This window comes from Crocuta crocuta, unplaced genomic scaffold, assembly GCF_008692635.1.
Source record: "Crocuta crocuta isolate KB4526 unplaced genomic scaffold, BGI_CrCroc_1.0 scaffold4, whole genome shotgun sequence".
In the NCBI taxonomy this organism is placed as follows: Eukaryota; Metazoa; Chordata; class Mammalia; order Carnivora; family Hyaenidae; genus Crocuta; species Crocuta crocuta.
The window spans coordinates 4,625,335-4,638,067 of record NW_027529996.1 but is presented as its reverse complement, the minus strand read 5'-3'; the positions used below and the strand labels follow the sequence as shown (position 1 = coordinate 4,638,067).

General features: G+C 37.3%; 1 protein-coding gene across 1 annotated transcript in view; it reads right to left on the bottom strand.

Annotated features, from left to right (window-relative positions):
• CPLANE1 (ciliogenesis and planar polarity effector complex subunit 1) overlaps positions 1-12,733 on the bottom strand; it is a 130,488-nt gene that overhangs the window by 21,344 nt on the left and 96,411 nt on the right. Inside the window, exons 43-47 of the mRNA XM_077763477.1 lie at positions 11,026-11,103; positions 10,237-10,239; positions 6,681-6,845; positions 3,086-3,116; positions 2,415-2,546 (exon numbers count right to left, since the gene is read on the bottom strand). Coding sequence (XP_077619603.1) covers positions 2,415-2,546; positions 3,086-3,116; positions 6,681-6,845; positions 10,237-10,239; positions 11,026-11,103 — 409 coding nt within the window. The remainder of the gene's footprint in view (positions 1-2,414; positions 2,547-3,085; positions 3,117-6,680; positions 6,846-10,236; positions 10,240-11,025; positions 11,104-12,733) is intronic.

Here is a 12,733-nt window from a genome sequence, read left to right as displayed (position 1 = left end):
CATCCATCCAGATTGGTAAGGAAGAAATAAAACTTTCACTATTTGCAGATGACACAATACTATACATAGAATACCCTAAAGACTCCAACAAAAACTACTAAAACTGACAATTGAATTCGCTAAGGTTGTAGGACACAAAATCAATATACAGAAATTCACTGCATTTGTATACACTAATAATGAAGCAGCAGAAAGAAAATTTAAGAAAATAATCCCATTTACAATTGTACCAAAAATAATAAAATACCTGAGAATAAACTTAACCAAGGAGGTGAAAGACCTGTACTCTGAAAACTATAAAACACTAATAAAAGAAATTAAAGATGAGAAAAACAAATGAAAAGATATTCCATGTTTATGGATTGGGAGAACAAATACTGTTAAAATGTCTATATTACCCAAAGTAATCTACAGATTTAATGCAATCCGTATCAAAATACAAACTGCATTTTTCACAGACAGAACTAGAATAAATAACCCCACAATGTGTATGGAACTATAAAAGACCCCAAGTAGCCAATGCAATATTGAAAAAGAACAAAGGTGGAGGTATCACAATCCCAGATTTCAAGTTATACCACCAACCTGCACAAAACCGTACAGTATTTGTGCAAAAATGGAGACAAAGTTCAATGGGAACAGAATAGAGAGCCTAGAAATAAACACACTATTATATAGTCAATTGGCCTTCAACAAATTGTGTTGGGAAAACTGAACAGCAACATGCAAAAGACTGAAACCAAACCACTTTCTTACATCACAGACAAAATTAAACTCAAAATAGATTAAGGACCCAAATGTGATACCTGAAACCATAAAATTCCTAGAAGAGAGCACAGGCCATAATTTCTTTGACATCAGTCAAAGCAACGTTTTTCTAAATATGTTTCCTAGGCAAGGAAAACAAAAATAAAAATAAACTACTGAGACTACATCTAAATAAAAAGCTTCTGCACAGCGAAGGAAACAATCAACAAAACTAAAAGGTAATACACTGAATGGGAGAAGATATTTGCAAATGACATATCTATTAAAGGGTTAGTAGCCCAAGTATATAAAGAACTTACACAACTCAACACCAAATAAACCAAATAATCCAACTAAAAATGGACAGAACACATGAACAGACATTTCTCTAAAGAAGACAGATGGCAAGCAGACACATGAAAAGATGCCCAACCTCACTCATCAGGGAAATACAAATGTGATATCACATTACCCGTCAGAATGGCTAAAGTAAAAAACACAGAAGATAACAAGTGTTAACAAGGATGCAGAGAAAAAGGAACCCTCATACACTGCTGGTAGGAATGCAAACTGGTGCAGCCACTGTGGAAAACAGTATGGGGGTTCCTCAAAAAATTAAAAATAGAACTATCCTATGCTCCAGTAATTCTACTACTAGGTATTTACCCAAAGAATACAAAAACACTAATTCGAAGGGATATATGTACCCCTATGTTTATTACAGCATTATGTACAATAGCCAAATTATGGAAGCAGCCCAAGTGTCCATTGATAAATGAATGGATAAAGAAGTGTCCACCAACAGATGAATGGATAATGTGTATACACACATACACACATATATACAGTAGAATATTACTCAGCCATAAAAAGAAAATCTTGCCATTTGCATCAACATGGATGGAGCTAGAGAGTATAATGCTAAGTGAAGTAAGTCTGAGAAACACAAATACCCTATGTTTTCACTCATATATGAAATTCAAGAAAAACAAATGAACAAGGAAAAAAGGAGAGACAAACCAAAAAACAGACTCTTAACTATAGAAAAACTGATGGTTACCAGAGGGGAGGTGGGGGGGGAGATGGGTGAAAAGAGGTGATGGGGATTAAGAGCGTACTTGTCTAGATGAGCACTGAGTAATGTACAAATTTTCTGGATCACTATATTGTATACCCAAAACTAACAGAACACTCTATGTTAACTATACTGAAATTTTTTAAAATCTCAAAATAAATTAATTAAAATATAATAATGACAACAAAAATAAAATGATGAGACCTTGGGAAAACTCAGAGGATACAGATGCACTGGTATTAAATCCACAAGTCTGTCTACTGTTGGGAAAGGGAAGGAGTGACACACAAACGTCACATTAAAATACAACAAATTTTGGGGATACCAGGGTGGCTCAGTTGGTTGAGCGACTGACTCCTGATTTCAGCTCAGGTCACGATATGGTTTGTGGGTTTGAACCCCACGTGGGGCTCTGCACTGACAGCGTGGAGCCTGCTTTGGATTCTCTCTCTCCCTCTCTCATTCTCTCCCCCCTCCCTCTCTCAAAAATAAACATTAAAAAATTAAAAAATAAAATATGGCTAATTTTGAACCATAATCTTGAACCATAAATATTTTAAGTGGGTTAAAAATTAATTGAATCAGTAAGTACCTGGAGATAGACTTAGCTTGTTGTTCTGTTAAACCGAGCTCTTCACTGGAAACTCCATCTTTTGTTATAAGGTCATCAATAATGTCGGCAATATCAGTCAATCCAGTCATCTGGAGTGGATCTAGTGAAACACTTCATTTTCAAATGGAATTTGAGAAAGATAAGTCAGTTATCTATAATTTAATTACATTAATCAAAAATGAACATGTAAAGTTTAAACAATGAACATGTAAAACTATGCCCCCTAAGAGCATAAATGAACACCAAAATCATCAACCTAGAACTAATGTTCCTTCTACTTTCCAGTAATCCTCAGTGCAAAAGTCAAATCATCAATAATTGGTGACTTCTTAGGGGCTCTTAAAAAAGTGAACATAAGGCTCAGGAGTTCAGTTCTACCTGTCCTGCCTGCTGGATGCCTTGGGAGTTAAAGAAATGTAGCAAACGCAGTCTGTTATACTCTAATTCCCCATGCTAAAACATTAAAGGATGTAAAATAGCAAACCTCAGCTTCTTAAAACATTCCATCCCCAGCGAAAATTAAATATATTCCTAGAGTCCATGAAAAAATCTGTGGTGTAGAAGCTCACATACACGTGAACAACAAAGTTTTCCACTCAGTTTATGCTCAACTTCAAGTAAAATTGTGAATTAATTCTTAAGATATTTACCTCTCGAATAACTCATCACTATTATTCACACCTAAAAAAAAGAAACATTATGAATAAAAATTTCAGGTCAGTTTTTTTACTTTTATCTATTAACCTGATTTAGAAATTATGTAACCAGAAATTGAAATATATTTAAACCTCCAAATAAGTTTAAAGGTATATATGTGTAGTCTTTTTATCCTCCTCTTGAATAAGCTATTTGGTAGTGAATACTCTGCATTTTCATATTATGACTTTTCTATCCAGAGTACTCAGAAAAATATACTTTAGGAAGTACTGTCCTTCGCTTACAACAAAGTTTAAAATACTGAAATGCAATTTACTAAAACAAAAATGTTCTGATGATCTAAAGTAATACATCTGGGAAAATATCTATTTTTTAGATGTTTTATTTATTTTTGAGAGAGAGAGAGAGAAAGAGCAAGTGAGGAGGGGCAGAGAGAGGGGGGGACAGAGGATCTGAAGCAGGCTCCACCCTGAGAACAGAGAGCCCGATGCAGGGCTTGAACTCGTGAGCCGTGGGATCATAACCATAAATTTCTTTTCCAATTCCTTTTATCAAAGGGCAGAAACGTGTTATATCTAAATAAATACCTTTTCACAGTAGTTACACAGGAAGATTTGATCCTTAATTCATTTTCAAACCAATTTTGGAACTCTTCTATGGGACTGCCTTCACAATTTACTGAACACACAGATCAGCTTTATTCCTTGAAAATCACAATTCCTTTTTTTAAAAATTCCAAACAGTAACTCTTAGCTTGATTATCTACTTCATCTATCAGAAATGCTTCTGGATATCTGGTAGTTAGTACTGAAAATTAAATCCATCTTCAGTGAATAAATTATTTGCCACTGTTAAGATCAATCGCAAGAGGGGTACCAGCATCTGTCTCTTCATTTCAGCTCAGGTCATGATCCTGTGGTTTGTTGAATTTGAGTCCTGCATCAGGCTCTCTGGTGTCAGCATGGAGCCCACTTTGGATCCTGTCCTCCCCACCTCTGCCCCATTCCCCACTGTGCTCTTTCTCTCAAAAATAAATATTTTTCTAAACACCAACAAAAACGTGCTAAGAAACGGAAGTCAATTTCAAAGGAGAAAATCTATGCTGGTTTTGAGCATTAGAAGTAAGGGAGTGACTATCCGTCTTTCTAAGATGCCAACTTTGGAAAAGAAAACAACCATCAGGGCATTAGGGTATCTAAATTCTGTACTCTAAAAAAAAATTTGGTTTGCTTTTTAATTTACATTAGATATTGAATACTAGAGAAAAACAATTTAATTATCCATCTTTATATGTGTTATGCCATTTACTGACATTTCTCCTTTCTTCTCACTTCCCAATTTAAGAAGCTATTACAATCCTGAATGAATCACCTCCCAAACCTGGTACTTCCCATCTCACTTTTCCTGCTACTTTCTTTTCTTCTTCCTTTCAACATTAAAGATTTTGTCTTTATCCCCATCTTGAAATAATCTTTGGCTTCATTTCTCTTATTTTTCTACTTCCTTTTACTATCAGAATTCTTAAGTAGTCTATACTTAGAGCTTCTTGAGCCGGTCTCTATCCCCAGCCTGCCTCCTTCTACTCTTGATATTACATTGAAAGTAACCAAAGTCCTTAACAAATTCAATCTTTATTCTTGACCTTCTGGATTCTTGTGAAACTGTTAGCCACTTACTTTTCCTTGAAAATCCCTCCCCGGAGTCTGCTTGTCCGTGTCCCTCCCTAAGGCTCCCTTACTCTCTACAGGGTGACATTTCACAGGCTGCTCTTCGGCATTTTCCCCTTTTCCATATTTCTTGCTAACAACAGATGCAATATATATATGTATATATAATTCTTAATTATATAATTAGATAAAAGGCTTTTACATCTGTTTTTCAAGCTTAATCCTCTCATCAAGCTCCACTTTCTATAAAAAAACTGGGTCCTAAATATGGCTATTTATATACCTCAGCATCATGTTAAACTGTTACATTTGGTCTTAAGGTGCTCTCCAGTTTGACATCAGAGCTAGGATATACTTGTTTCTGTACTCTGACAACACAAAGTAGCCATTCATTTTCTCCTCCTCCTCTTTTATCCACTTAGTAGTGACAGCAGCTGCCTATTCACAATGTCTCTCGCTTTCCCAAACTGCCCAGGTCCTTACTGTTTCACAGGCCAGATGAATTTAACAGCTCACCAATGGACCTCTGCCTCCATTCTAATCTTCCTCAAAACCCCCTCTTTATACTTCTCTACTAAGAATTCTCCAGTGATCCCCTGTTATAAAATGGGGTTTACACTTCTCGCATATAGTCAGAACTCTCTCCAACCTCTTTAATGCCACCTGTCAACTCTCCTCTGTAAGTGGGGAGAGAAAAGCTACCAATGTCAGAGACCCTACAGGAATCAAACAGGTTCACAGCTCGGTGCTTTATATACAAGAGTCAATCTTCACAACAACTTGGTGAAGCAGAGATGACTGTCCCCCTACAATGACTAAAACACAAATGGAATCTACAAAGAACTTAGAGAAAAAAAAAATTACAAGACTTAAAGCCAGATTCTTAATAGCTTTTCTTTTATTTAAGTAATAGCAATGTCATTTAAAAATAGCATCTTTGGGGTACCTGGGTGGCTCAGACAGTTGAGCTTCCAATTCTTGATTTTGGCTCAGGTCATGATCTCATGGTTCATGGGTTCAAACCCCTCTGTGCTGACAGCATGGAGCCTGCTTGGTATTCTCTATCTCACTCTCTCTTTATGCCCCTCCCCAACTCGCTTACTCTCTCTCTCAAAGTAAATAAACCTTACAAAAAATTTTTTAAATAGCATTTTTACTTACATTAAATTTAAAAATGATAATAAAATATACCATAAACATTCAGTAAATTAATCATTTTTGACCATCAATAGCTAAGAGCTAAAAATATATATATTTCAAAGCCACTATCAGGAGTCCAAGTATTGTATTTAGTATGACCTATTATTCATATGACAAAATGTAGTTGTTAGGACTAAAGAATAGCATTTTTTTTTTTTTAAGAATAGCATTTTTAAATGCTAGCTCCAAATGAAATAGAATAAAAAATGGCACCAAACCTTTCTAAGTTTCAATATGCTCAACTGTAAAATGGGGATAATAATGGCATCTACCTTACAGGTTAGGCTTACACCAGGGTCAATGCCTGTAACACAGCAATATCTGGGACACAGCAGAGACTCAATATACTACAGCTGTTATTTTGTTTTCATAATTAAAACTCAAGGTTCTCAATGTTGGCAGAGTTTGAATTTCTCAATTTTTGTAAAATCAGATAGTATAGTAATTCCAGTTGCATTTAACATTTTATTAAAATAACTTGGAGATATCTAATCATATATTACATCTTATTAGAAATATGATATATCTTAGTAATATCTTATGAAGATGACAATCAGTTCTTCAATAAATGACACAAATTGTAACTTCCCTTCCTCTGAAATTTATAAATATTGCAAAATGGCTTCACAAATTCTTCACAACTGTGTTCCCAGAAAACACTCTTCAGCAATAGTGTATTAGAAGGTAACAATGTAAACAAAAAAAAAGTGAAGAACAATACCAGGAGAAGTTGTATTCTGGTCACTGAAAAGGCTGACAGCTGAATCAGCAGAAGGAAACATACAGGTTTTCTGACTAGAATGAGTTTCTGTTACTGAAAATTCAGTTTCTGCAGTCTCCTCTTTGTCACTTTGATCTTCCTTATTCATACGAGTCAGGAAAGGTACTAATCCAAAGGAAAATAGTAGAAGAAAAAAAGCACATGAAAAAAAGATATAACACTTAGTTAACCCTTTCATATGGCAACAGATAGAAGTTTACAACATATTATTGTGATAACTTTCTACTATATAATGAAATAATTGAATATATTTAAAACTTAACCTCTCTCATAGTAAAAAAAAAAACCTATAAGTTTAGTATAAAGTTTATTTATTTTGAGAGAGAGCAAAAAGAGAGAGGAGAGAGAGACAGAGAATGCAAGCAGGGGAGGGGCAGAGAGAGAGGGTGAGAGAATCCCAAGCAGGCTCTGTGTTGTCAGAGCAGAGCCTGATGCAGGGCTTGAACTCATGAACCATGAGATCATGACCTGAGCTGAAATCAAGAATTGGACACTTAACCAACTGAGCCACCCAGGACACCCCAAAACTTTTAAGTTTATTATCAGTTTCAGAAAACATGGCAGACTGAGCTAAAGTAGACAGGTTCACACACTGTTATAAAAGCACAGAAGAAATACTAAATTAAAAAAAAAAAGATGAGGGACACTTGGCTGGCTTAGTCAGTAGAGCAGGTAACTCCTCATCTCAGGGTCATGCACTTGTGAGTTCAATCCCCATGCTGGGCATGGAGCCTACTTAAAAGGAATAAAAAAATAAATAGATTAATATGCAATCAAGCCCTGTAAATAAAGAAATGCCCCAGTGCCAGAAAAGAAAAGGGAATCAAAGCTGGGCAATATATGGGCAAGGACGCTGGTATAGTCCATAGAGAAACAGGAGATGTGCTTTCTGCCATCTGCAGTGGGGAGAACTGAGCTACCTTTGCATGACCCAGGGCACTGAAGTATAGGTCTGTCCATAAAAGTGAGGATAAGAAAAACCATGGAGAAGCAGCAAAGAAGTTTTCTATCTTCCTGAATAGTAGATGGGAGAAAAATAAGTCAACTCAGAGAATCAAAACTTGTCTTGCCACATACAAGTATGGGATCCAAATTTATACCACGTATGTGCACAGCAACTCCAGGCCAAGAAATGTATATGAAAACTTGTCCCAAAACCTCCTTCTACTTCAGTAGATAGCAAGAAGCAAATACAAAGCCACTTCAAAGACCAACATATACAACCCAGAACTCCCCTAAAGATAAGTTCATGATAAAAAAACAAAAATTATAAATCGCACAAAGAAACAACCATGAAAGAGACCAGTATGCAGATTTGACTATTGAGAATATGCACACAGGAAGTAAAACAATCTGAAAGGGAATAAAATATTACTAAAATCATTAAATAGATAAAAGGGCATAGAAACCATAGTAAAAAACAGGACAGTACATCCAGCAAACAGATTTGAAAAAGAAATAAACAGAACCTCTAGACATTAAGAATGTAGTAAAAATAAAAAATGCTATAGCAAAGAAGACATAGCAGAAGAGAAAATAAGTAACTAAAAGATAGATTGGAGGGCATCACCTTGAGTACATCACTGAGAGATAAAAAGGTGGCAATTAATAGTTAAGAGACAGAGAAAGGGAACACACCCCCCCAATGTTTACAGCAGCACTATCGACAACAGCCAAAGTATGGAAAGAGCCAATGTCCATCGATGGATGAATGGATACAGAAGATGTGGTAAATATATACAATGGACTATTACTCAGCAATCAGAAAGAATGAAATCTTGCCATTCTAGAACTAGAGGGTATTATGCTAAGCGAAATTAGTCAGAGAAAGACAAATATTATATGACCTCACTCATATAAGGACTTTAAGACACAGAACAGATCAACATAAAGGAAAGGAAGCAAAACTAATATAGAAACAGGGAGGGGGACAAAACATAACAGACTCTTAAATATAGAGAACAAAAAGAGGGTTACTGGAGAGGTTTTGGGAGGAGGGATGGGCTAAATGGGTAAGGGGCATTAAGGAATCTACTCCTGAAATCATTGTTGCACTATATGCTAACTTGGATGTAAATTTAAAAAATGAATTAAAAAAAAAGGAAACACAAAAAACAATAGTTAAGAGACAGAGAATAAAGTGAGAAGGTCCAACATAGCTGGTGTTTTAGAAAACAGAACAGAAAGAATGGGGAGGAAGCAGTACTCCAAAAGAAAATGGATGAAAAATAACCAACATTAAAAAAATTTTTTTTAACATTTATTCATTTTTGAGAGACAGAGACAGAGAGCGAGTGGGGGAAGGGTAGAGAGAGGGAAGGAGACACAGAATCAGAAGCAAGCTCCAGGCTCTGAGCTGTTAGCACAGAGCCTGATGCGGAGCACGAACTCATGAACTGTGAGATCATGACCTGAGCTGAAGCTGGTCGCTCAACCGAGCCACCCAGGTGCCCCCAAAATAACCAACATTAAACCTGCAACTTAAAGAATCATTCCTACTTCCATACAGAATAAATTTTTAAACTATGTACACTGAAACACACTTGTATCAAAAATATAAAATAAACCAAAAATAAAGAGGAAACTTCAGGGGCACCTGGGTGGCTCCGTCGGGTAAGCGTCTTACTATGGATTTCAGCTCAGGTCATGATCTCACAGTGCGGGAGATTAAACCCCCACATCAGGCTCCAGGCTGACAGCAACGGGCCTGCTTGGGATATTCTGTTTCTCTCTCTCTCATTCTCTCTGTTTCAACCCCCTGCCCCTCCCCTGCATGCATGTGCTTACTCTCTCAAACAAATGAGCAAACAAATATAATACAATGAAAACGTAAAATTAAAAATATAGCCCAAACCCCATAATATTGAGAAGCTAAAAATCCCTTTTATAAACTAAAGAAGACATCTTTTTTTTATATTTATTTATTTTGAGAGAGAGAGAGTGAGTGAGCAGAAGTGGGCTCTCAGTGGGGCTGAGAGAGGGAGAGAGAATCCCAAGAAGGCTTTTGCTGTCAGCATAGAGACCCAGACAAACTGTGAGATCATGACCTCAGCCAAAACTGAGAGTTGAACACTTAACCGACTGAGCCACCCAGGTGCCCCTAAAGAAGACATATTAATACAAATTACAAACTACTGAGAACTGAACAACACCAAAACATGGTTCATATCAACACCCCTGTCTGGGTCCTTGCAGGAACATGTTCAACTTCAAATGCACACATTATAAAAAAATAAAGAAATGAAGTTAGGAAAAAGCTAACAGGTTATGACATCAAAACCAGAAGAAATAATAAAGCTAAGAGTAGAAATATATGAAAAAGAAAATTAGGGGCGCCTGGGTGGCTCAGTCGGTTAAGCGTTCAAGTCTTGGTTTCAGCTCAGATCATAATCTCAGTATTCATGAGTTCAAGCCCCATGTCAGGCTTCTCTGCTATCAGCACAGAGCCTGCTTGGGATTCTCTGTGCCCCTCTCCCAGGCCCTCCCCCACCTGCACTTTCTCTCCCTGTCTCTCAAAAATAAGCATTAAAAAAAAAAAGAAAGAAACAATAGAATCAAGAAACCAAAGCCCATTTAAAAAAAACACATTACATTGCTGGCAAGACTAAATGAAAGACAGTAAAAGGATAACAGTAATAGATACAGTAGAAAAGTTTTTACGTACCTCATTTCATTATTTCAATGAGAAATGCAAGAACATACCATCTTACCACTGCCTGGTCATTTAACCAGAACCTCAAATTCCAGTTCTGCAGATGACCAGGGACAAGCAGCAACCACAGCACAAAGCTGTGTGCAGCCTCAGCGAGTGTGGCTGGCGGTGCCTACTCTAGGAGGTTACAGCACTGGCTGCTCAGGAACAAATGGCATGGGTGGGAGCCAATCCAATGGTCACAAAAATAACCCCCCCCCTTTTTTTTTTTAAATGTTTTTATTTATTTCTGAGAGAGAGAAGACAGTGTGAGCAGGGGTGGGTCAGAGAGAGAGGGAGACACAGAATCTGAAGCAGGCTCCAGGCTCTGAGCTGGCTGTCAGCACAGAGCCTAATGTGGGGCTCGAACCCATGAACTGTGAGATCATGACCTGAGCCAAAGTTGGGCACTCAACCGACTGAGCCACCCAGGTGCCCCAAAATAATCCTAATCTAACAATTAGGGGACTGATGGCTTCAGGTCACAAATGAAAACTGTTTCCAGTTCTGGCACTCCCAGGGGCAAATGCTTCCTTTTTGAGAGCAAGGCTCCAGGCCCACCCACTCCCCGCTAACCCCACCACACATACAAACCTTCTGAAATACCAGTGATTTTTGAAGCCAATGTTTTTTCAGATTCAAGACCAGAGGACACTTCAATATGGTCTAGGGATTCACCCTATAGAAAAACACATACAACAAAATAACTTGAAAATTTTAGTTTGAGAATTTCATAATACTGTTAAGTAATTTAATGTACATTTTAAATATTAAGGTAACAAGAGAATGAAATGGGATTACATCCAATAAGAGCTAAATGGTAGGGATAGACAAAGAGAAGGAAATTTTTATCTATTTGTAGTCTAAATGATCTACCCTTTCCTAAGGAAAACAGATCACACAATTTAGACTGGGGAGGAATATTAACTCCTACTTGGACAAAACCTTTCACTTTACAGAAGAGAGAAGAGGCCCAGAGAAACTGAGTGACTCTCTTAGTGGCAGAACATGGATCTGAACCGAGGTCTTCAAAGCCCCTAGTCAGCACTTGTGCACAAGTTTCCCTCTGCCTCTTCCAGGCTTACAGTCTGTTCTCTTAATTAAACAAGTCAAAACCTTTGTATTTATGTGTACATTATAATAGGATGAGAACATTTTGAAACAATATGCCTCACGTTTCATTTAAATTAGTGCTAGTTCCTTCAGAGTAGTCATCTTAGCAGACTAAATACTTCTGGAGTTGGAGCAACCTTCCTTTGAACTCTTCCTTTAAAATGGTCTCCCAATGGGGGAAATGGTGGGGGGAAGGGAGAGAGGCAAACCATGAGAGACTCTTGAATGTTGACAAAAACTGAGGGCTGAAGGATGTGGGGGGGAGGGGGGATGGGCATGGAGGAGGGCACTTGTGGGGATGAGCACTGGGGGTTATGTGGAAACTAATTTGACAATAAACTATTTGTAAAAAATAATAATAATAAAAAAAAATAAAAAAATAAAGTGGTCTCCCAAGCTTTTGCTACAATTATTAACAACTGTTCTGGTGATAAGTCTTTATTATATAAATGTGATTTTATTACTATCAGAATCTGAAACTGAGAGAGCAAAGATAGCCATTATATAAACATTCATCAAATGGCTGCCATGTACCAAGCAAGAGACACAAACCCTATCCTCCAATATTAAAAAAGGCTTGGGCCGAGAGGGGAGCAGTAACAGAATTTTTAGGAACTTTTTCAAAATACAGATGTGTGATCTACACCCTTCCCCTTGCCAAGCCACTACCCCTTCCTCTGTCTACATCCTACTACCCTAGACTCAGTAGGCCTGCCATGTATATTTTGAAAAAGATCATGACTTACACATCTGTCCTTTTATGTAATGGATCCAGATGTGTGGAAATTCCTTCTTGAAACTCTTCCTTTAGCTGCTTTCACCTACTACCTCAGAATGCTCCTTCTCAAGCTTTTTGGTTGAATCTTCATCTTTAACAGTTTGTGCATCCACAAAATTCCTTCCTTTATCCGCTTTAACTCCTCATTCGGTGTACTCTCTCTGGGTGAGTGCTCTATTATGATTTGGATTTCCTCCTAAGGACTCTAAAATCTGTACCATCAACCCAAACCCAGCTCCTAAGCTCCAGAAGCATATATCCAACTGCCCACTATTCTCACAACATCTCAAATTTAACATGTTTCTGACTGAAATCACTGTGCCTCTCTCCTCCCAAAACACACATACTACTTCTTCCCTAGTTTGGAAAATGACTCCAGGCTCAAAATGTGGACGCCACTGTGATCTCTCT